General features: G+C 40.8%; 1 protein-coding gene across 4 annotated transcripts in view; it reads left to right on the top strand.

Moving 5' to 3' along the window:
* The window catches only part of LOC134339491 (cAMP-dependent protein kinase catalytic subunit alpha-like), a 219,536-nt gene that overhangs the window by 139,299 nt on the left and 53,907 nt on the right, over positions 1 to 26,330 (top strand). For all 4 annotated transcript variants that reach the window (XM_063036047.1, XM_063036049.1, XM_063036046.1 and 1 more), the window contains exon 2: positions 14,661 to 14,722. In XM_063036047.1, the coding sequence (XP_062892117.1) occupies positions 14,661 to 14,722 (62 nt within the window). The remainder of the gene's footprint in view (positions 1 to 14,660; positions 14,723 to 26,330) is intronic.

Here is a 26,330-nt window from a genome sequence, read left to right on the forward strand (position 1 = left end):
GCATGGGCAACTACCAGTCTTCCATACAACCTTGCCCAGGCCTGCGCCCCGGAAATCTTCCAAGGCGCAAATCCATGGTCTCACGAGACTAACGGATGCCTATATATGTACTTTAATAATACATTTTCTGTGAACTTTGAATTTACCATGCAGAGTTATGGGAACAGTCAGTCTTTTTTTTTAAAGGAGAATCTGATTGACAATAAAGGAAAATAATGTTCAGAATGGTGAGTAGATAGGCTCTACTGGAACGTGGCAAAGGAGTGAACAGCATCCTCTGTGCCATAACAATTCTGTAATTATGAATTCTGACAACAAATATTTTTATTTGCGTAAGGTATGTGTTCAACCTTTGAGATATGTTCTCTTGATGACAGTTAACTTTGGTTTTACCAGGCATCCTTGAAGCCACACAGGGTCAAATGCTCCCTTGATATCAAGGGCAGTTTTTCTTGCTTCCTCTCTGAAATTCAGCCCTTTAGTTTAGGTTTAGACTAAGGCCGTGGTAACATTTGGACTTGAGAGCGCCTTGTAAAACATAGGCACTGATGACCACGTTATTAACAAGTAAGTGGTATAGGCCTCTTCACTTTACAGGGAGCTGATGCTACAGACTTCTAGCTGGCAGTTATGTCAGAACCCTCTTGTGATGTGCGCTGAGTCTTTATAACAACAGCTGAACCATCCATTTCATGAATAGTTGTAGTTGAAAATAGGAGGGCTAAGTAATTTAGTGAAGCACCTTGTAGAAACATCAAAACGGGGCTAAGGTTTGCTCCTGGGAATTGTCTCAGGAGCAAAGCTTTGAAACAAAGCAAAGAAGATCAATTGCGAATTTATCTCCCTAATTGCTGCTCCTTGCTGTACTTTGTGGATATCTTGTTCTCTGTAGCTCGGTTATGTACCTCACTGGAGACTTTACTTTTTCATAATAGATAAATGTTACTATGTTTGTAGAGCAGAATGTAGCAACATTGCTCCATTATGAATGGCAGCACCTTCCCGTTGAATAGAATTGTGAGTGTGGAAACAAAAGAGGTCTGACAGTGGAAAGTGGAATCAAAGAAAGTACAAGATGAAATAACATGATCCATGTCCTATCCAAGTCATATATCCATCACTGATTAAGCTGTGAACGGCTTATATCCACTACATGTTGGTGGGGTGGGGAATCACAACCCCTACTATTGGATGGACAGAATTATATTCATATTTGGGTGAGCTTCTTTCTGTGAATAAAATAATAAGTTGGCAGCTGATAAGGTGGATATGGAGTAGCAGAACTTGCTATGTTGCTCCTGGGATGGGCAGATATGAGAATTATATACTATATTATACCAGACGCCACAGTAGAATTACTGTTAGTGTGATGCTGTTGCAGCTTGGGGCGTTCCAGAGTTCAGAGTTCAATTCCGCCATTGTCTGTACCTCCTCCTCCCTGTAGAATGTGTGGGTTTTTCCTAGGTGCTCCAGTTTCCTCCCACAGTCAAACACATACCAGATAGGCTAATTAGTCATTGTAAATTGTCCCATGATTAGGTTAGGGTTAATAGGGTTTTTCAGGGGTTGCTAGGGTGACGTGGCTCAAAGGGCCAGAAAAGCCTACTCCGCACTGTATTGTTAAATAAAATTACCTTGAGCAAAAGATGACATTAATCACCTTGCTTGAGCTAATTAAGATTTACCAAGGGGATTCAAGGGAAATAGTCAGTTCTTTTTTAAACACTGGTGCAATCCTGTTTGCAACAATGTTTAAAAAATCTAGTCGCACAAACTAAGCTGCAGTTAGAGTGATGTTGTGGTGTTGACCACAGAATGAAGTATTCCATAATTAAATATAGAGATGAATCTGTCACTCAGTGGATCACCTGTGACTGTTTGTCAACAAACCTCAGTCTTCCAATCTAGTTTTCATTTGACCCAAACATTACTTTGTCCTTGCGCAAGAAAGCAGCATCCACTATCAAGGACACCTACAATTCAAGCCTTGTTCTCTTCTCTGCTGCTATTGGGAAGAAGATACAGGAGCTTTAGGTGCCACGTTACCAGGTTCAGGAACAGTTCAATACCCTATAACTATCAGGGTCTTGAACCAGTATGGATAACTTCACTCACCTCAACTCTGAATGACCTACTTTCAAGGACTCTACAACTCGTACTGAATATTATTTTGTTTATTTGCACTATTGCATATTAGTTGTTTGTCACTCTTTATTTATGTATGGATTTTATTCAATTCTATTGTATTTCTCCATTTTCCTGTAAATGCCTGCAAGAAAATGAACCTCAAGGTAGTATATGGTGACATGTATGTACTTTGATAATAAAATTACTTTGAGCTTTTGAGCTTTGAAGTGTTTGCAGTTGTAAACTTCCAGTTTCATAGACAAGCAAATTGTAAATCTCAACTGAATGCTCAGACAATAAACAACCCCAGTTCATACCCACCCTCAAATTTAATTCACCTTTTTTTTCCTAGATTTTTCCTAAACCTGAACAATGGATACCTCAAAACTTGGTCTTGTTTTGGTCCATGGAGCGCAGTGCTATCTCCCTCTGCATCTTTACTTCATTCAATCCTATCATCAGTGATGTCCCTTTCAATCACTGCTCTGTATCCTGAGACACTCTACCCAGGTCCTTCCATCTTGAAAAATCACCCATCCTCTTTGGAGCCTTCTCCCTTTTGGTTCCCGTCCTATTTTCCTGCTCGAGCTGTTGCACTTCGTATTTTACCAAAAACTCAAAACACGAAATCGGTTATGTAGTGCATCACAACTTGATACAACAACTGTTCAACCCAAGGCAACAAGAAGTTGCAGAGAGCCCATCAAGGAAACCAACCATCCACCCATTTGCATTGTCTCACTTCCCATAGCCTTGGGAAAGAGTCCAGCGTAATCAAGGACAGCTCTCACCCAGTCACTCTCTTCTCTCCTCTTTCCCATTAGGCAGAAGATACAAAACCTCAGAGGCACGTATTGTCAGGCTCAACGACAGCTTCTATCCCACTGTTATGACTCTTGAATGTACTGTACCTCTTGTACGATAAAGATGAACTCTTAATTGCTCAGACTATCTTGTCATAGATTTTGCACTTTATTTGTCTATCTACACTGCACTTATCTTAGCTGTAATACTACTTTTGGCTATCTCAGTATACTGATGTATGCAGTAATCTGTCCAGATGACATACAAACAAAAGCTTTTCACTATATCTTGGTGTATGTGATAGTAATAAACTAATTGGTTTATTATTGTCACATATACCTGGATGTAGTTGTTTGGAAATATTGTTCAGGGTAAGCACCAGCACTGCCTGATTTGAAGAACTTGCTTCCTGGGTTACTCCCAACTTCTACAGTCTGACTGGATGTGTACTTCTGAGATGAATAATGGAAAGAATTCATTTTTAAATTTAAACTTTTTTTTTAATCATGTAGGAGCTTTAAAAATTTCTGATCCACATGCTTTTCACTGAAAGTACATTATTGGCCTACTTAATGAACACAATGCTGTTTGCAATCAGTATGGTGGCTGCTTTCCCAGGTTTGTGTTAATTCCCACGTGGGTGGTGTGAGATCTGTAGATTTTTAATGTCTTCTGTCGCTGTGCACTGGGAACTGTTTACTGAGTCAAAGCTTTTGGATGGATTTCAGTTCAAATGTTCTAATTTTAGATGTGCAGTGACCTCTCTAGTGATTTGCTGTAGTTATCACTGTGATCCCTGCTGCTTTACTGAATACACACTGCACATTGCTCAGAAGCTGCTGCTCTAGGAGGCCACCTGCAAAAGAGGAAAGATACAAATCCTTTCTCTTCCTTTTCCTGCATATTCAATCCTCCTTATGACTACAGCATAGTTGTACAGCAATGTCCGTGGGGGTGGAGGGGGGTGTGGATTAATTGTGTGACACAGTGATACTTCCTACTTTAAAAGTCCTATATAAATGATATTTCTATTTAATAATTAATGGATATGTATTATTTATTTATTGGGATACAGCACAGAATAGGCTCTTCCAGCCTTTCGAGCCACACTGCCCAACAATCACCAGATTTAATCCTACCCTAGTCCCAGAACAATTTACAATAACCAGTTAACCTACCAAGCAGTATGTCTTTGGACTGTGAGAGGAAACCGGAGCACCTGGAGGAAACCTATGCAGTCATGGGGAGAACATACAATCTCCTTACAGACAGTGGCGGGAATTGAACCCAGGTCAGGCTAACCGCTACACTTACCTGCCACCCCAGGGAATTATCAAGGAAGTTGTTGTTATTTTACCTCATCTGTTATGGCTCTAACCTAGTAGTAACAATGGCTGTTGGAAGAAAGTTAATGTTAACTACTGGGTAGAGTAGATCAAAGAATTGATGCAGCTCTGGGCCATAAATCCTCCTGAACCTCTTTCCTCCATTCATAAAACCATGGATGCGTAGGGTCCACATAGTTCCCAAATTTCCAGACCCTCTGATTTCCTTTGTGTTTATCAGTCTCAGCCAGTTACTCAATCACTGATATTTAAAAGCAACCTAACATATAGACTGAAATTTGTACAAACCTACCTGTTAAAAACAATTTCCTCCTGGTCCTAACAGCTGACCTGTAATACTGAAACACATATCTCTAACTTGAGAACTACTCAGTTAGACGAAACAGCATCTTCCATTTAAGATCCTTTCTCAGTAACAGTGGCTGAGTAGTGGTATTTTCTAAAAGCTTCCTGAAGTTTTGGGCCCTAAGAATTTGAATCTTCTGGTATTTGTCAACTCTGAAAACTAAAGCTTGTGGTGGAAGTGAATGAGTCATTACTAACGCAAACACGAGGAAATCTGCAGATGCTGGAAATTCAAGCAACACACACAAAATGCTGGTGAAACGCAGCAGGCCAGGCATTATAGGTGTTGCCTGACCTGAATCATTATTAATTCTGCTGGATGTTTTGACTGTGTATTTCAAAGATTGTGCCTGCTTTGTGGATGCTCATCACTTTCTCCGATACTCACCAAAATGTAAATATTTGATTCTATTTTTCTATAAAGAACAGTAGCACCTCACTGAATCAAAGGTTCGGAAACTTGATCTCATCCAGGTATCTGACAAGTTACCTATCTCTCACTATTACACCTTCTAGGCCATGTACCCAGTTTCTAGAATGGGACTTGAATTAATCATAATCTGACTGGGGACAACAGCATTATCAGCTGAACAATAGATGTTGGAGGTTTTTCCTACAGTCATGATAAAATGTTTGTTCACGTTATTCAAGATTACTCAGGCAACTTCTTCATATCATTAGCGGATATGCTATGATAACCCAGAAATTCAATTTTGTAAAACCTTTTTTCCCAGCATAATACAACTAGAAATATTCTTTTCTGGTTGTTTCTCTCTAGAAAATAAGCTAGTCACTTCCTAGAGTGATTCATGTTTTGCATGAGTGACGCATTTCTGGTGTTGAACATACACCAAAAGGTGTCAAGTGCTAGCTAGTACCATATTTTAGCATTGCTGGTTGAAATTCAGACATATCAGTTTTAAAGCTTTGTCATCAATCCCCCACAAGCTAATTTTGAGTTTTCAAAATGCAATTTGCTGTACCATGGAATGATTTGAAGAGCCGCACACATTCACTCATAACTTCTGGATACAGATCCACAGCACTCTGATTAGATAGACAGATAGATAGATACTTTATTGATCCCAAAGGAAATTACGGTGTCACAGTAGCATTACAAGTGCACAGATATACAAATATACAAATATTAGAAGTAAGAAAGAATAAAAAATGTTACCTCAAACAGTCTAACAGGAAGGGGTCATCACTTCCCTGGCTATAAGTTAATTCATTATAGAACCTAATGACCAAGGGCAAGAATGACCTCATATAGTGCACTTTGGAACAGCGCAGTTGTCTTAGTCTATGACTAAAAGTGCTCCTCTGTTCAGCCAAGGTGGCGTGCAGAGGGTGAGAAACATTGTCCAGAATTACCAGGATTTTCCATAGGGTCCTTTGTTCTTCCACAGCCTCCAGTGTGTCCATTTTCACTTCTATAACAGAGCCAGTCTTTCTAATCAGATTATTAAGCCTGTTGGCATCATCTGTGTTTATGCCATTGCCCCAGCACACGACCACATAGGAGTGATGACTGTTCTTGTACACTATCTCTGTGTTAATGCTCCATTCAAGTCTGTCATCCAGGTGCACCCCCAGGTACTTGTAGATCCTCACAACATCCATGTCCTCACCATCAATAGTAACAGGGAGCAGTGCAGGCTGAGCCTTCCTAAAGTCCATCACCATATCCTTTGTCTTAGTGATGTTGAGCTGCAAATGACTCAGCTTGCACTGTGTGCCAAAGTCCTCCAGCAAGCCCCTGTATTCATCTTCCCATCCTCCTTTTATACACCAAGCTATTGTTGTCATCATAATTTCTGCAGATGACATGACTCAGTGTTGTATCAAAAGGCCAAGATATGCAGTGTAAACAAGAAGGGAGCCAATACAGTTCCCTGTGGAGACCAGTGCTGCTTATAGCCATGTCTGACACATAGCTCTGAAGCTGCACGAACTGTGGTATGCCATTATCCAGGATCCAATGGAAGTGCCAGCCTGCATTGAATGGAGCTTTCCCCCCAGCAATGAGAGCTGCATGGTATAGAAGGCACTTGAGAAATCAAAAAACATGATCCTCATAGTGCTGCTGCTTATCCAAATGGGAGCAGGCTTTGTTCAGCAGGTAGATGACAGCATTATCGACTCCAGTATGCTCCTGGTAGGCAAACTGCAGAGGATCAAGGGCTGATCTGACCAGGGGTTGGAGGTGAGCTAGGACCAGCCTTTCTAAGGTCTTCATGATGTGTGAGGTCAGGGCCACCGGATGATAGTCATTCAAGACTTTCGGTCGGCCCTTCTTGGGTACTGGGACCACACACAATGTTTTCCACACAGTCGGGACCCTTTCCAGGCTGAGAGACTGTCATTGAATCTAAGAGCAACTGGCTCTTAATTAACAGCGTAACCTGGAAGCTCACACCATTCTGTCATTCTGAGGGAATTACTATAACCAATCAGCTTTCAATACCTACACCGCTAAACGGATGGCTATGGAAGGATAAGGGCTGTCTTTTGACTGTTTGGCTTCTCACCCTTATAACAGAAGCTGCAGCAAAGGCTTCTATGTGTGCTAAGTGCCATGCAAAACACAGCCAAGAGTTCCCACAACCAGCATTAATTCAGAGTTCTACACTACCGCCAGATCAAGCCAAGAATGATGGTGGGCAATTACACACACAAAATGCAGGAAGAACTCCGCAGGTCAGGTAGCATCTATGGAGGGAAGTCCCAATGAAGGATCTCAGCCCGAAATATCAACTGTTTGTTTCTCTCCACTGATGCTGCCTGATCTGCTGAGTTCCTCCAGCATTTTGTGCATGTGTGTTGCTCAGTATTTCCAGCATCTGCAGGATCTCTTGTCTCCATGATAGACAATTAAACAGCTAACAGGAGAAGCCAGATCCAGGAACATCCCCATAACATTGTGATGGTAGGGCCCTTCATATTGGTGTCAAAGGTGACGGAGTTGCAACTATGTTCAGCGGAAGGGGACTGAGTGCTTTATCCATCTTGGGTTTCTCCTGAGATTTCTATCACCACCACAGCCTGTCTTCAGTCAATGTGATGCTTTCCATGTAATAGTAAAGCAGCAGCTAAGAGCTTTGCAACAGCAAAGGCTGCGGTACCAGTCAGTATTTTGGTTTTATAACCAAAAGGTGCCTTTCGATCCAGAATAAGCCATGCCTCTAGTCTTGCTGGGTTATTACAGGCAGAACACTGACATTCCCTTGGCAATGTGATAAGTTAGTCAGATCTGTCCTCTGTGCAAAAGTACAAGCAGAATCTAATCAGGCTAATCACCAGCATACTGTTGGAAAATGTCAACAGTGTTATCAAGGTACACTTAAGACTAATAACCTGCTTATTGATGTTCACTTCAGGTTTTGCCAGGATCACGGTCTGGACTTCATTGCAGGCAGGCATTCCAAATTGGAACTAAAGACACCATTGTAGTGTAGTGGTTAGTACGAAGTTATTACAGCCCAGGGCATCAGATTCAGAGTTCAATTCCAGTGTCCTTTGTAGGAAACTTTGTACGTTCTTCCAGTGGGTTTCCTGCCACAGTTCAAAGACCAGTTAATAGGTTAATTGGTCATTGTAAATTGTCCTGTGATTAGGCTAGGATTAAATAGGTGGGTTGCTGGGCGGTGCAATTTGTTGGGCCAGGAGGATCTGTTTCACACTATATCTCCAAATAAATAAATAAATAGAAATAAAATTGAATTCCAGAAGTGAGGTGAGAGGTACTGCCCTAAACAAGGGGCAGTATATTACTGAGTGTGGCATCAAAGTCCACTGGTTAGACTGAGGCCAATGGGCAGAAAAGGGAAAACGTTTCCAAGGTTAAACTCCTTCTGGTCACAAAGAAAGATGCTTGTGGTTGTGGAAAATGAATCTGCTCAGCTTCAGGATATTGCTGGTGGAGTTGCTCAGAATGGAGTCTTGGACCCAAGCATCTTTAGCTGCTTCAGCAATTATATTTTTTTACATCATGAGGTTCAGAAATGAGGTGTTTGATTATAATCATACACAGCTTAATTCTGTTCTCAGTTCTTTAGAGCACGAAACTGAATGCAGCAAGATCTCAAAAACATTCTGACAAGGGCTGTAAAGTGGTAATATTCACTGCACAAATGCTGATCAGTGACCATCTCTCACAGATTCTATCCAACTAACTTTACCATTCAACTCCACCATCCATATCAATACTGCAACCACAGCAGGTCAGAGGCTGGGTATCCTGTGGTGAGCAACTTATCTCCAGAAGCCTCGGAACCTTTCTACTGTTTATAGGACGCATCAGGAACATAATAGAATATTCTGTATTTGTTCTGTAATGGCAGCTGTGACAACACACAAAGAAGCTCAACATCATCCAAGACAAAGCAGCCCACTTGATTGACACCATATTCACCATCCTAAACAATCATACCCTCCAGCAATAGCACACAGTAACTGCAGAGTGTACTGTCTACAAAATACATTGCTATTACTCACCTAGGGTATGCAGACCACATTTATAAAATCCATGATCTCTACTTCCAAGAGGATTAAGGGAAGACTACAACCTGTAGGTTTCCCCTCCAAAGTCAAAGTTGAGTTTGTCGTCATATCCAGCGGTACATGTATGCACATATGCAATGAAAAACGTACTTGCAACATCATCACAGGCACGCCTTGCTCACCATCCTGACATAACATTACACCCTAATCATGGGTAACCTGCTACTGCAACAAGCACTTTTGTTACTGGATAAGTTGTCTTAGCCGTATCTGAAAGAATCAGCTCCACCAAGTGACTACAATAGCACGAGTCTGTGAAAGATATTCCTGAAATTATAGAAGTGCTCATTATCTGACACATGACTTTTTTTCTAATGTGTAACCATGTATTAGATCCAAATATCTACTATTATAAGAATCTACAGCATGTGTTCATGTTTTTTTGTCTCAACATTCTGCCATTTCTATATGGTCATCTCAGTGGTGGCTGCTTAATATTTCAGGCTATATGGACAACAGCCTGGGCACACTTCTCCTGCTGTTTTAATCATTCTTCAGATGAGTCAGCCCCTTCATGGCATACACCTCTACCGTTAAACAAATGAATCACTGAGTGCTCAAAATAGCAGTTCAGACAGCATCAGTAGCAGGAGAAACTGCAGTAGCCTTTGAGGTTAATGATTTTTATGATGGTACCTTTCTCATCAGTCTTTCCTGACCTCCTGAGTTTTATTTCAGGTTTCTGGTATCTGCAGCAGTTTTGCTTTTCCATTAAATGGGTAGCACAGCTAGTAAGGCCACAGCCTGACAGCACCAGTGACGTGGGTTCAATCCTGACTTCAGGTGTTGTCTGTGTGGAGCTTCCATGTTCTCCCTATGATATGTCTGTTTCCCCTCTGTACTCTGGTTGCCTCCCACATCTCAAAATATGTAGGTTGGTAGGTTAATTTATTTATGTAAGTTATACCTACTGCGTAGATGAGTGGAAACTAAAATCAGAACCACAAGGGTAATAGTCTTTGACTTGTTTCCTGAGACGTGTTCAAATCAGCAAAGGGTTAACCAAATCAGAGAGCTAAATGTGTGGCTCAGAAAATGGTGCGGAAGAAGTGTGCCACAGTAGCGTAGTGGTTAACTTGGCACTATTACAGTTCAGGGCATTGGAGTTTGGAGTTCAATTCTGGCATCCTTTGGAAGGAGCCTGTACGTGGGATGCATGGGTTTCCCCCAGACGCTCCAGTTTCTTCCAATAGTCCAAAGACATTCTACGTAGGTTAATTGGGTTAGATTAGGGTTAAATCGGGGCTGTCAGGAGTTGCTGGGGCCGTGCAGCTTGAAAGGTCAGAGGGGTTGTATCACTAAATAAAGAAAGAAGGAGAGAAAGAAAGAACTTTAAGCTAAGAAGTTTCAATAAATAAAAGGGAAAGAGATTGAGGAGAGGTTATTAGATTCTCCAGAGTAAAGAATAAGACGAAATGTTTAGAAAGGGATAAGAATTGAACTTCAGGCAACACAGCTGTGAAAAGAGGGGTACTGAATACAGGACTGAAGATGTTATATTTGAATGCATGCAGTGTGTGAAATAAGGTAGATGATTTTGTAACACAGGAGTTGGCATTGTGGACATCACTGAGTCATGGTTGAAAGAAGATCACAGTTGGGAGCTTCACATCCAAGGATACACATCATATTAAAAAGACAGGCAGGTAGGCAGAGGGAGTGGGATGACTCTGTCAGTAAAAAATGAAATCAGATGTTTATAAAGAAATGACATAGGGTCAGAAGATGTAGAATTCTTTTGGATAGAGATAAACTGCAAGGATTAAAGACCCTGCTGGGATTTGCATGCAGGCCTCCAAACAGTAGCCAGGGTGTGAGGTAGAAATCACAACAGGGATGGAAAAGACATAGAAAAGGTAAGATGTTATGATGGTAACATAAGGGGATTTCAATATGCAGGTAATAGTAATAGGCACCCGTTAGTCTCATGAGACCATGGACTTGCACCTTTGGAAGGTTTCCAGGGCGCAGGCCTGGGCAAGGTTGTATGGAAGACCGGCAGTTGCCCATACTGCAAGTCTCTCCTCTCCACACCATCGATGTTGTCCAAGGGAAGGGCACTAAGGCCGATACAGCTTGGCACTAGTGTCGTCACAGAGCAATGTGTGGTTAAGTGCCTTGCTCAAGGACACAACATGCTGCCTCAGCTGAGGCTTGAACTAGTGACCTTCAGATCACTAGACCGATACCTTAACCACTTGGCCACACGCCAACACAATATGCAGGTAGATTGAGAAAAACAGGCTGGTGCTGGATTCCAAGACAATGAATTCATAGCATGCCTATGAGATGGCTTTTTTACAGCAGCTATGGTTGACCCCACTAAGGGAGAGGCAATTTTGGACTGGGTGTTATGTAATGAACCAAATTTAGTTAGCGAGCCTAAGGTGAAGTATCCCTCAGGAGGCAGAGATCAGAATATGATCAAATTCACCCTGCAGTTAAGCAAGAGAAGATAAAATTGGATGTACTGGTGTTACAGTTGAGTAAAAGAAACTTCAGAGGGAAGAGAGAGAAGCTGGCCAAAGTTGCTAAAATTGATGACTGTAGAGGAGTAATGGCTGCAGTCTCTGGGAATTCAGAAGATGCAGGATTGGTTCCTCCCAAAAAAGAAGCAGCATTCTAAAGGGAAGATGAAGCAACCATAGCCAACCAGAGAAGTCATTGGCAGTATAAAAGCAGAAGAGAGGGCATAGTATAGCACAAATTAGGGGCAAACTAGAGGATTGGAACACTTTTTAAAACCAGCAGAAGGTAGGAAAAAAAAACAAGGAGAGGAAAATTGAAAGTGAAGATCAGCTTTCATTTTTCATTGTAATTTTTCATTGATTCTATTGTATTTGTTTATTCTGTGATTACCTGCAAGAAAATGAATCACAGTATAGTATATGGTGACGTACATGTACTTCGATAATAAACTTACTCTGAACTTTGAAGGTAGCCAGAAGTTTTCTCAGACATATAAAGAGTAAAAGAGAGGCAAAAATGAAGACTGGACTGCTGGAAAATGATGTTGGAGAGGTAGTAAAGGGGAACAAAGAAATGTAGATGAAATGAATAACTACTTTACATCAGTTTTCACTGTGGAAGACAGCAACAGCATACTAAAAATTCAAGAATGTCGGGGTCAAAGTGAGTGTAGTTGCTATACTAAGCAGAAGGTGCTTGTGCAGCTGAAAGTTCTAAAGGTAGATAAGTCATCTGGACCAGATGGTCTATACCCCAGGGTTCTGAAAGAGAAAGCTGAAGAGATTGTGGAGGCATTAGTAGTGATCTTTCAAGAATCACTGGATTCTGGACTGGTTCAGTTGAGGAATACTTAACCTCAATGATGACATGGGATAATTCAAAATTCAGAGGTGAGTTCCCAAGCTTTTGAACAATTGTGATTTATACTTGTTCTTGGGAGGCAACTGCAGAAGTAAAGTGATCCAAGGCAAGGAAAAGGAAAGATTGAATCTTGTGTACATCTGGGGTACTTTTTTTTGAACTGATACATCCAAGGTTCACTGGTGTGTAGGCACTGCTGGCACTAATTTCCAAGTCCCTGAATATTACTGAAGGAAAAAGGAATGGAACAGCATTGGAAATGACACCCGTTTGATGACCGATAGACCTTGAGTTGTGGGTCTCATTACAGTAACCCAGTTGTTCTAGATGTAATAGGTTCTGCAGATAAGATGTGAGATGCCATGACATGGATTCCCTCACTACCTGAATAGTATGTTAAGGTCTAACTTTAGGCTTTCTAACTTCTGTTATAAGAGTTCCTTATTACATTCATATGTCAATCATGAATGTTCAAACTGAAATGGAAACTTCTGGGCAATGGAGGCAGGGCAGTCAATGTACATTGCAATTTTATGTATGTGGCTAATCCTTTGTACCCTTAATAAGAGATGATTATTCCTTCACTCATAGTGGGCACTGGGAACACACTCACCATAATGTCTCCCCAGAACTGAAATGGTCTTTCATTATGATGAAAGAAAGCATCTTAACAATTGTTACATTGATTTTCATCTGCATGCATATAATCTCCATATTTGCATGAATACAGACATTAGGTAACTATTTTTATCTTTACTGTGAATCCCTACTGTTCTGCAATATTTTTCTGCAAGTTAAATGTAAATGTTCAACAAAAGTGCTTTCTTCATCACAAAAATGAAATAGAATTGCACATGATAATCACTAGTAAATTACTGATGAAGACTATTCATCGACAACAATACGAAGAAATTATACTTATTGTGTAATTCATCGTATATTTTAAACACTAGTGCTTTCCGTTTTTGCCACCTTTCATGTTGGTTTCATGATTCTATTCATATAGATGCTGGAAGTCTGCTTCTTCTATGTGGTGGTGAGTTGGTAGGGAGGATTGATGTCCATATAAGCCACAAGGTGACCCCTTGCCCCGGATGGTGAACCTCTGGCTGATCAGTTCAAGAGTGGCTGTAGTATGGATTTTACCTTTAGTGCACATCCTCAATCCATAGCTTCAGTGAAATTCAAGGGCTCTTTCCAGGACTCTGCAATTCAGTATTATTTATTTTCTTATTTGCATAATTTGTCTTCTTTTGCACTTTAGTTGTTTGTCAGTCTTTGGTTTGTATAGTTTTTCATAAATTCTACTGTGGTTTATTTTCCTGTAAATGCCTGCAAGAAAGTGAGTCTCAAAGTAGTATATGGTAACATATATGTACTTTGATAATCAATTTACTTTGACTTTGTCTTTGATATTACTAAAGGTCTGTTGGTACGATTTGGTGCTTTTCATGATTTTACTTCTGAGTGAAGAGTTCTGGGAATTCTTTTTGTAGAAGTAAATAAGATTATTTCAAAAAACTACACAGCTTGTGGTAATGTTCTTGAATCTTGAAGGCTCTTACCTTTGGTGTTGGATTAGTCAGTATTTTTTTCTCCCTGACTGTGAACTGCATTGCATGGTTTGGTGCAGTTATTTTAATCTGTTCTAAAATCAGGTCATGACTGGTTTCTCAGTGGAATTGATCAAGTACTCTTCAATTCTGCAGGTTCTCGCACTTCTCTGTAATTGGCTGTGTTCCAGAATGGCACAAAGGATAGGCTGGCTTATTTGCATTCAAATCTGTTGCTTTAATCACTGCTACAGCACACTCTGGGAATTTTTTTATTATCACTTGGTAATGCCAGTGCATTGAAATTATACCACGTTCGATCATTTTTTGTGACCCAACAACAGTAATCTACATTGACTGTTAAAAGTCATTCATGGGATTTAGTTCATTAGTTCACATTTAATTGTTATTCAGCCATACATGAATACCCATGAATACAGTCAAACAAAATAGTGATTGAAACTGTGTGGATTCTTAAAAAATATTCAGACAATTCTTGTAAATTATCATTGTGATTTATTAATTATTGGTCCTGAAGGCTGCTAGCTATGACATTTGAGCAAAGTGAATTATTTTTGTTCTTTTATTGCAGTGAAAGATTACTTAGAAAAAGCAAGAGAGGAATTCTTACAGAAATGGGAGTCCCCGGCACAGGTAAGTCACAGATCTATTTCAAGAGAGATTATCATGGACAGGTCATGTACTTCACAATAAGCCATTTGTTCACTGAGTCACAGAGCAGCAAATTAAATTGGAGTAATACATTTTCTGTTGTAATGCAGAATAAAGTTGGGAGATGGAGGCAATATTTATATGTGATTCATGGCACCAAGTACAATTCTCAACTTCTCTGGCTGCTTGTTAGATAGTGTTGTTATTCTCGGGGAATTATCCTAACGTAAGTCAGAAGGCTCTTGCCACAGGTTCACCTGTATCCAAGGAAGGTATCCACATATTAAGCCCCATCACCCTTACTGGGCAAAGGCTGCCAACAGCAGCTCGCCAGAGTCCTCTGTCCCGGGTCAGTCTTCCAAATTATCCCTAGGTGTATCCCATCTTGGTGTCTTCTAAGTGAAGATCCTTCCTCTCCCAGGAATGTAGTCTTTGGAGCTTCTGTTGGCATTTCTGTCCCTCTGGGTTTTTTACAGGATGCGGTTACCAGCCCTATGCCCAACCCTCCTCCTTCTGCAGCTGGTCTTGGGACTGTATGTACACAGCAGAGTTACATTGCTATCAATTATAATTGGTAATAGCCCCAGCCTGGAGATTTCTGGTTCCCTGTTCTGCTTCCAGGCTTTTCATTCATTTAACTGCCTGGGTCAAGGAGAACATATTGGTACAAGTCTTTTTGTGTAATAGGGGAGAGCATTTTACCACTGGGTGCCTCTCTGAAAGGGCACTGCAATCTTGGTATTCCATCCAATGTATTTGGCCTAAATAGTGAAGGGATAATTAAGTGCTTTCTGCTGCTTGGTTATTTACAATACTTCAGTGATGATGGTCATTTTCTTTGATGTTGAAAGTCATTGGGATAAGACTGTGTCCCTTCGTAAAAGAGAAATGCTTGGATTTACATTGAGTTTTCATGACCTCCAAATAACTCCATTGTATAATAGGGACATTTGGCAGCCAATTTATGCACAGCAGTAATGTACATGCCCAGGTAATTTTCTTTATGATTTCATTGTGAAATAATTATTAGCTGAAACACCAGGAGGGAGCCTCCCTTGTTCTGCAAGTTGTGCGTCTAGATTTTTATGCTTTCTTGAGAAGGCATAAAACAAAGCTTGACATCTCATCAAAATATAGAGCCTCTGACAATGCAGAACTCTCTCAATCACTGCATGTACCTTATGGCGTGTGAACCCCTCCCCCAACTTCAAGGTAAGGATGCTTCAACTTCAAGGTTTCCCCTGTAAGTAATGCTGTTTCTTGATAGCACACTCTTGAACAGACAGGATTTCCTGGGAGGTTCATATGCCAATGGTCCTATCTTCCAAGAGCTGCCCATCAGACTTAGCAGGCTTCATGCTGCGGAGTGTTTCAATTGTTTTTTGTCTTTGTTTCAGATTTATAGAATCTCCAGTATTTTGCTTTCCAGTTTCTGCCAATTTCAGGTGTTCTTTTTCCATCTTTGCAATGACATTGCACGATCTGGACTTTCCCTGCATTTTCCTCTGTTCTGCTGTGTTCCATATCTTAAAGTTCCCAAATTTAATTTTTTAATCTGTTTCCTCTTCTCTAGTCAGAAACTGCCACAAATAAGCCTTGACCACCCACTCACAGTACTTCATCCACTTCCTCCTTGTTCTCCACCTTATCATGCCCCTCCCCCATCTCTCTTAAAACAATTCTGGTTCAATAGTTCATCGACCTAAAACGTTAGTACTACAGGTATTTCCCTCTCCAGTGATGCTGCCCGACCTGCTGGGTCTAATCACCAGTATAAATCTTTTAAACAGCCCAAGCAGATTTTTTTTCTAAGAGTAAATAATGTAGGTTCGTTACAGTTTATATGTCAGATGTTGCTGCAAAAATATGATTACATTCCTAAAACTTACCTATCAAACAAGCATATCAGACAAAATTATAAACAGATAATACTCCCAGGACCTGAATTCCCACTAGCAGCATAAAAGCAATAGGCTTAAAGTGCACACAAATCAGATTAACGGCTGACTCCAGACTGCATATTAGATAAGTGCATTCTCAAAGATCTACTAATATTTTGTTAATAAGACTAACCAACAGAATAAAATAGTAGGAACACTATAAATTAATTGGCGAGAGGAGCCTGCCCAATTTTTGCTCATTTGATTTTCCTGCTTCTTTGTACAGTTTTTGTAAATGACACAGTATTTAATCAGTGATGTGATACACTGTTCACAATACTTGCTGCATTACTAATGCATTTAGACTGCAGTGGGATTGCAGTAAAGATCAAAGTCCACACTCCAGATTCTGGACCATGCAATAATTAAACACACATCCACAGATAGTGTTTTAGTATGCTGTGCGTTATTGTTTGATAGTTTCCATTGCCTGCTGAAAAACTACATTAGCTGTTTCAGAAATCTTACACTAATCATCACTGCACTGCATTATATATTTAGTGGCTATGTGTAGAATTGCTTTGGTGATGTGTTTGTCACATTGATGAGGTCTTTTTGAGGATCATTGTTTTGCAGCAGTGAGTTGTGTTTCAGTAAATAAGACAGTCACTAATGTCCACTCCACTACTGAAAACACCAGATTTCCTGTTAGCATTATAAAATGAACGTATAATCTGTCTCCAATTGACGATTATGGTACGAGGAAGTGGATGAAAAGTCCAAGCAGACCTATGCATATTTCATATATACTAATAGGAATATTTAATATTTATACCAACTAATGGGTCATGCATCTGCTTTTTACTGGGTTTTGCATAAAAGTGGGTAATTGCGTTTTCAATCTTCCCATAGATACTGATATCTTTAACCTGTTTGTTTCTTTGAAAAAGGATGGTGCCGTTTAATTATTTCAGTTCAGCATGCCAAACAGGAAATTACTACAGAATGATATATATATGGTGCTTCCCCATATATCGTGTTTGAACAACAACATATTCTTTCGAAAATGAGAAAGATCAAGTTCTTCCCAACATTGTGAGAACACCTAAGATTATTAATAAATAATTACTGTAGACTATTAACATAATATCTCATCTTTGACTGAACATGGAGGTTGATGGAACATTGCTAATCACTAACCAATAAATTTTAGCATTCTGGATGAGATATTAACCAAATAGTTTGTACCTATTGTCACAGTAGAAGATACAAAAAATATAATAAGAATTGTGGAAAGCTAGAAGTCAAATGAGGGTGAAGAAAAAACTAATAATTAAAAAAGAGAAATTGCTGAAAAAAAATTAAGAGAAATAAAAGGTTTTTAAAAAATCCCTGCGCGACCTGTGTCCTGTAATCCAGAGAGATAGCTTCAGGATGATTGCTGCTTTCCAAACAGGAAGCAATTATTGCACATCTTTTCAAAACACAAAGGGAATGAAGGAGAAGCTAGCCATTCTTGTATTAGTTATTGGGAAGAATCCACAATCTCCTAAGGCCTGGTGACAGAACATTGAGAATCAAATATAATCTGGCAGAATCAACATGTTATTATGAAAGGTCAGCCAATGTTTGAGAAATCCAATATGGTTCTAGCAGATATAACCTGTAGGTTAGAAAGGGGAAAGCAGTGGATATAATGTGTCCAGATCTTTGAAAGAGATTTGCTGAAATGAAATGCAAATTAAGTATTTAAAGTTTGGGAGTAACATATGAGCAAAAGTAGAACATACAAGAGTGAAAAAACAAAGAAACCATTTTCAACTTTGTAGTTTGATATAAGATGAGCATTCCACGAGGATCAGTTCTGGAGGTTCCTTTAGTTTACAATCTAGTCTAGGGTATTTGAACAGAAGAGCGTCCTGCTCCCTCCGGATGAACCGAACCTGGTGGCTCGAGATTCATCGTCACCGAGGAAGATGTTAGAAGGGCCTTCCTGAAGATAAATCCAAGGAAGGCGACGGGCCCAGATGGCGTCCCAGGACAGGTTCTCCGGGCCTGTGCAAGTGAGCTAGCTGGAGTGTTTGCTGACATCTTCAACTGCTCCTTGCTTCAGTCTAAGATCCCCTCGTGTTTTAAGAAGGCAACGATAATCGCAGTGCCGAAGAAGAGCAAGGTGGCATGCCTGAATGACTATCGACCTGTGGCTCTGACATCAATTGCTATGAAGTGCTTCGAGAGATTGGTTATGGCACACATCAACCACAGCCTACCAGTCAACCTCGAAGCAACAGGTCAATGGCAGATGCCATCTCTCTGGCCCTACATTCCTCCTTAGAACACCTGGAAAATAAAGACGCATACATAAGGCTCCTTTTCATTGACTACGGCTCTGCCTTTAATACCATCATTCCAAATAAACTGATTTCTAAGCTCCGGAACCTGGGCCTTAGCACTCAGATCTGCAGCTGGATCTTCAACTTCCTCACAGACAGGACCCAGGCTGTAAAAATAGGGGAGAAGCTCTCCTCTACAATCACTCTGAGCACCGGTGCCCCACAAGGCTGTGTACTCAGCCCCTGCTGTATGCACTGTACACCCATGATTGTGTAGCCAAGTTTCCATCAAACTCAATATATGTATTTGCTGATGACTCAACAACTGTAGGCCGTATCTCGGGTAATGATGAGTTTGAGTACAGAGAGGAAATTAAGAACCTGGTGGCATGGTGCAAAGACAATAACCTGTCCCTCAACATCAGCAAGATGAAGGAATTGGTTGTTGACTTCAGAAGGAGTAGAGGACCGCACGACCCCATTTACATCAGTGGTGCGCAAGTGGAACAGGTCAAAAGCTTTAAGTTCCTTGGGGACACTATCACAAATGACCTGACTTGGTCCAACCAAGCAGAGTTCACTGCCAAGAAGGCCCACCAGCGCCTTTACTTCCTGAGAAAGCTAAAGAAATTTGGCCTGTCCCTTAAAACCCTCACTAATTTTTATAGATGCACCGTAGAAAGCATTTTTCTAGGGTGTATCACAACCTGGTATGGAAGCTGTCCTGTCCAAGACCGAAAGAAGCTGCAGAAGATCGTGAACACGGTGCAGCACATCACACAAACCAATCTTCCGTCCTTGGACTCACTTTACACTGCATGCTGTCGGAGCAGTGCTGCCAGGATAATCAAGGACACGACCCACCCAGCCAACAGACTTTTCGTCCCTCTTCCCTCCAGGAGAAGGCTTAGGAGCTTGAAGACTCGTACAGCCAGATTTGGGAACAGCTTCTTTCCAACTGTGATAAGACTGCTGAACGGATCCTGACCCAGATCTGGGCCATACCCTCCAAATATCCGGACCTACCTCTCTGTTTTTTGCACTACCTCACTTTCCATTTTTCTATTTTCTATTTATGATTTATAATTTAAATTTTTAATATTTACCAATTTTTACTATTTTTAATATTTAATATTTGTAATCCAGGGAGCGGGAAGTGCAGAATCAAATATTGCTGTGATAATTCTACGTTCTAGTATCAATTGTTTGGCGACAATAAAGTATAAAGTATCGTCAAATAAACATATAGACTGTGACATGTCCACTCCTGGGGTATTGTGCACTGTCATGGTTTCCATACTAAGCCGGCTGGTGGCGTAGTGGCATCAGCGCCAGACTTCGGAGCGAAGGCTCTCGGGTACGAATGCAGCCGGCTCCCTTGCACGCTTTCCATCCATGCTGCGTTGAGTGTCGGGCTAGCAACTCAGTCTCATAAAAATAAGAAAGCCTGCTAAAAAAACGTCGTCATGACGGCATCCTGATGACTCCACTCGGAGTTAAGGGCTTTCTTCTTCCTCTTCTTCTTCATGGTTTCCATACTGGGGGATAAACTTGCCTTGGCAAAGGTGCATTTAATAAATTGAAATCTATAATGAGGGTTGGCTCCAAATTTCACTTGTAAGAAGCAAAATAAAATTCTGAAAGAGACTGACATGTTGAATGCTGAGTATCTGTGTCCTCCTAGTGAACCATCTGAAGCTAGGGGCAGCGGTTGGTTCAGGAAGGATGTTCAGCTACTTCGGACTGAGATGAAAGTTGCCATTCTGAATTTTCTATTCCAGAACCTGTGGATTTATGAAGAGTAAAGGCCTAGGTTGATGAATTTTTGGACCTAAGGGAATCAAGAGCTATCCATTTGGGTGGGAATGTGGACTTGATGTAGAGGGCCAATTAAAATATTATTGAATACATCTCTAGGAGCCTGCTTTCTTGTTATGTTGATTAGACTGATCCAAGAAAGACAAAGTAGTAAAGTATGTTAAAGTAATATACTAACGAATTTAAGCAGAATCAGAAACGTAGAACATAGAAAACCTACAGTACAATGCAGGACCTTTGGCCCAAAATGCTGTGCCGAACATGTACTTACTTTAGAAATTACCTAGGGTTACCCACAGCCCTCTATTTTTCTAAGCTCCATGTACCTATCTAGGAGTCTCTTAAAGGAGCCTATCATATCCCCCTCCACCACCGTCGTTGGCATCCCATTCCACGCGCTCACCACTCTGTGTGGAAAAAAAACAACTTACCCCTGACATCTCCTCTGTACCTACTTCCAAGCATCTTAAAACTGTGCCCTGTCATGTCAGCTATTTCAGCCCAGGGTAACAACCTCTGACAATCCACATGATCAATGCCTCTCATCATCTTATACACCTCTATCAGGTCACCTCTCATCCTCTGCCGCTCCAAGGAAAAAGAGCCGAGTTTATTCCACCTATTCTCATAAGGCATGCTCCCCAATCCGGGCAACATCCTTGTAAATCTCCTCTGCACCCTGTCCATAGTTTCCACATCCTTCCTGTAGTGAAGTCATCAGAACTGAGCACAATACTCCAAGTGGGGTCTGACCAAGTTCCTATATAGCTGTAACATTACCTTTCAGTTCTTAAACTCAATCCCATGGTTGATGAAGGCCAATGCACCATATGCCTTCTTAACCACAGAGTCAACCTGCGCAAGAGCTTTGAGTGTCCTATGGACTCAGACCCCAAGATCCCTCCGATCCTCCACACTGCCAAGAGTCTTACTATTAATACTATATTCTGCCATCATAGTTGACCTACCAAAATGAACCAACTCACACTTATCTGGGTTGAACTCCATCTGCCACTTCTCGGCCCAGTTTTATATCCTATCGATATCCTGCGGTAACCTCTGACAGCCCTCCACACTATCCACAACACCCCCCAGCCTTTGTGCCATCAGCAAATTTACTGACCCATCCCTCCACTTCCTCACCCAGGTCATTTATAAAAATCATGAAGAGAAGGGGGTCCCAGAACAGATCTAATGCTCTACCTTCATCAACTTGTTTAGTCACATCCTTAATAAATTCAATCAGGCTCGTAAGGCATGACCTGCCTTTGACAAAGCTGTGCTGACTATTCCTAATCATATTATGACTCTCCAAATATTCATAAATCCTGCCTCTCAGGATCCTTTTCATCAACTTACCAACCACTGAAGTAAGACTTACTGGTCTATAATTTCCTGGGCTATCTCTACTCCCTTTCTTGAATAAGGGAACAATATCTGCCACCCTCCAATCCTCCGGAACCTCCCCCGTTCCCATTCATGATGCAAAGATCATTGCCAGAGACTCAGCAATCTCCTCCCTCACCTCCCACATTAGCCTTGGGTATACCTCATCCGGTCCCGACAACTTATCCAACTTGATGCTTTCCAAAAGCTCCAGCACATCCACTTTCTTAATATCTACATGCTCAAGCTTTTCAGTCTGCTGCAAATCTGCACTACAATCACCAAGATCCTTTTCCATAGTGAATACTGAAGCAAAGTATTCATTAAGTACCTCTGCTATTTCCTCCGGTTCCATACACACTTTTCCACTGTCACACTTGATTGGTCCTATTCTCTCATGTCTTATCCTCTTGCTCTTCACTTACTTCTAGAATGCCTTGGGGTTTTCTTTTATCCTGCCCGTCAAGGCCTTCTCATGGCCCCTTCTGGCTCTCCTAATTTCATTCTTAAGCTCCTTCCTGCTAACCTTATAAATTCTAGATTGGCTCTTCCTTCAGAGGTGCTGACATGTGATTATTACCAGCTTTTGCTGCACCCAGATATGCCTGTTGTTTGTATTGGAAATGAAAGCCTACTGACTCAGTATTAATCACTCACAGCATCGCATTCAGAAGTAGGGACATTATGTTGTACTTGGATAAGTCATCGGGAAGCTGCACTTGGATAATTATGTACAGTTTTGGTCATCCTGTTATAGGAATGATAGTGTCAAGCTGGAGAGAGTGCAGAAGAGACTTATGAAGATGCTACATTGACGAGAGGGTCTGAGTTATAGGGAGAGGTTGGCCACTCTGGAACATTACCCCTTGGAGAGTAAGAGAATCAGGGGTGACCTGACAAAAATTTGTACAATCGTGAAGGGTGAAGAATAAGGTCGTAGCCTTTTCCCCAGGTTTAGGGGATCTAAGAGTGAGGGCACATAATTCAAGTTAGGAGAGAGATTTAGAAGTGACCTGAGAGATCAGAGTGTAGTGAGTAACAGGAATGAATGTCTACAGTAAGCAGTCGAGGGAGATATAATTGCAATCAATAAATCATGGGGTAGCGTGGTAGCATAGTGGTTAGCACAACACTTTACTGTACACTTGGTCTGGGTTCTGTTCCCGCTGCCACCTGTAAGGAGTTTGTATTTTCTCCCCGTGATCCCGTGAGTTCCCTCTGTCTGCTCTGGTTTCCTCCCATGGTCCAGACATACAGGTTGGTAGGTTAACTTAGGATAGGTTTAAATTGGGGGATTGCCGGGCAGTGTGGCTCGAAGGGCCTATATCACACTGTATGTCAATCAATAAATAAATAGTATAGTTCCCCTGGACCAGCAGGGCCACAGGACCAGTTTCCGTCCTGTATTACTTTATAACTCTAATATTAAAGGTGGCAATCTTGAAACACTAGACTAAACAAGTTGAAGCAGAAAGGTAATGGGATCAGAAGAAACCTTATCACCACAAATCGTATGGAAAAACCTTCATAAATATATTTCTTTGAAATAAATTCTTTACCAAATACATGCACACATGTTATAGGTTCTTAATGAACTGAACACATAAATGTGATTTTTTTAAAAATAGCATCCATAAATATCATTACTACCTGAATTTTCAGTTTGATGAATTGTTACCTGTTTTCAATACACACTAGTCAAATTGGAAATCTAATGGAATTATTCACCACCCATTTTCCACAAGTTACACCCAGTTTTATGGCCAACTGGAAAGTTTCTACTTTGTGCATGTTAAGACTTGTATTTAGTAACAGTCACATCAAGCCATAAAATACTTTATGCAAACACTTTAGTTGCAGAATGCTGGTGCAATTGTGTCATTTCCCATACAAAACAAAATGAATCATCAGAAGGTGTTGATTGAGAGAGGAATGTTTGCTGGTGCTCCTGAGAACTCCCAAATTGGTGATTACCACGGGGCATTTACCATTCACCCGAATTCAAGGAAGTAGGTAAATAAGCTTCTGCTGCAGCTTCTCAACCGAGGTTAATACCTCTGAAAGAGGTACAGTATTGGTACAGTACTGGAACAATCAAAAATCATGGAAATTTATAGTCCAGGAAGCTATAAATAAATTTCCACTTTGTATTTCTCTCTTTATAGTTAAATACTCACTGGGGTACTTCAAATGCAACAGGGATTCTGCCTCAACTTGTGAATTCCATGTGCCTGTTTTAATCTCTAGTCCGAGGAAATATAGATCATACCTATTCGCCTTAGCCAATTATTATCTCCTCTGCCTCCACTTTTCCAAACAGTAGCTATGACCGTCTTCCATCTACTTTCTCTCCCCAGGCTATAAATGCATCAGTTATGTTAACTGCTGAACCCTATGTAGAGCACTCACATTCTTTGTAACTGCATGGTGAAAGAGAGGTGCCTGAGATGTTCTAGCAATGATTGAGGGTAGTGTAGGAGGACCTGGAAATTGCTTCTGGTCATATTGCGATGTTAAAACGGGTTATGAGCATTGCCAATCCGGTTTGTGGGTGACTTCAACCACAATAGAATCAGCAAAAGATTACACCAACCTGGCTATTCAACCAGCATGCAAAAGTCAACGAACTGTGCAAATGCAAAAGAATAATAATAATAAGCAATAAATATTTAGAACATGAGATGAAGAGTCTTTGAAAGTGAGTCCAAAGGTTGTGGAACAGTTCAGTGATGGGGCAAGTGAAGTTAAGATGGTACCAGCAAATAATTCTTCCCCAGGTGACGTCTTTCAGATAGTCCAGGGATCTGCTTATTTCACATCTTCTACATCTTCTTTTTATCTTAAATATGTTTCTGGAACTGCTTGAGCCTGTGACTCACAGTGTGGAGATTGATTGAGTGATCTAATGCTCTGTTGTCTCCAAGAAAGTTCCAGGAGGGGAGAGCGAGCATGAGTGCAAGTGGCCTTGAGGCGAAAAAGCTCAGAGCCCATGATTGACTCCATTTCTCTGTGATTAAAGCGTCAAGGAAGATTGAAACATGGAGGCAAATGTGGAGGAGAGCAAGTGTTCGGTGCTGACTGCCAGCCTCTTGCCACTGTGATGATCTCTTGCTGCTGCCGGATAAGGTGTCCGTGTGCGATGGATCGCGGAAGGCCTCCGTGTTTGAGTGGTTGCTCTCCTCGATGCTGTTGGAGGATGTTACCAAAGTTCTGCGATTTATGGATTTGACTGTGGACTGGAGCTCAAACCTACTGTATTTCAAATTGGTCTCTCACAATTCTATGTTTTATTTTGCATTCAGTGTTTTCACCGGCTCTTGTTGCCGATTGGAGTGATTTGTGAGTTTTTTGTGTGCGAGGGAGGCCGTTAGGGGCTTGGGGTTTTCTGTTCTTGTTGCCGTTTTCTGTGTGGAGTGATCTGTTAGTTTTTTAGCGCAAGAGAGAGTGTTGGGGGTTTGGGGTTTGCGAGATTTGTTCTGTTTGTGGGTAGAGGTTTGTTAATATTTTTCTTTGATTAACTTCATATTGCTTTCCTGTTTTCTTACTATGTGCAGTGCTTCATCAGCTGTAATGTGCTTTGGTACTTTCTATAAATGCAAATGGTTCTGTTCAAATACAAGTTATTTCTGACTTAATGTCAAATCACTAAAAACATGGAGCTGAGAGTATTAAGAAAATTTGGAAATGAGATGGAAATAGAAACTAACACAGTTAAGCCTATTACAGAGGATAAGAATAGAATATTTTGTTGAAGGAACCCAGCAGGATATAGTGTATGGTGAGTTAATAAGCAGGTAGGAAAATACCCTGAGCAAAAGTATTTTAAGATAAACCAGAGGAGTTGATTTACAGCAAAGGCAACATAATGACTAAAGTAGATATTCAAAAAATGTCAGCAAAAAATAGGCAGTGGGCAGTAAGAGGGGCCCATATGTGCAAATAAATGCTGTTCTCAATAGTTTTGGTCTGAAGTTAGTCAGTGATCATAACATTGTAGTTACAGCAATGCAAGTGTTATTTTCAGAAAAAAGATGCCTTGTGGCCAGGCCCAGTGACTATCGGCGTTACAGATTAATGGTGAACATGAGCCTGTATTTGTGGAATGGTAGCTGCTAAAGAAAGTCAAGCAAAACGAGAAGAAAATGATAGACATGAATAAGTTTATAACAATAA

This window comes from Mobula hypostoma, chromosome 29 (assembly GCF_963921235.1).
Source record: "Mobula hypostoma chromosome 29, sMobHyp1.1, whole genome shotgun sequence".
Taxonomy (NCBI): domain Eukaryota; kingdom Metazoa; phylum Chordata; class Chondrichthyes; order Myliobatiformes; family Myliobatidae; genus Mobula; species Mobula hypostoma.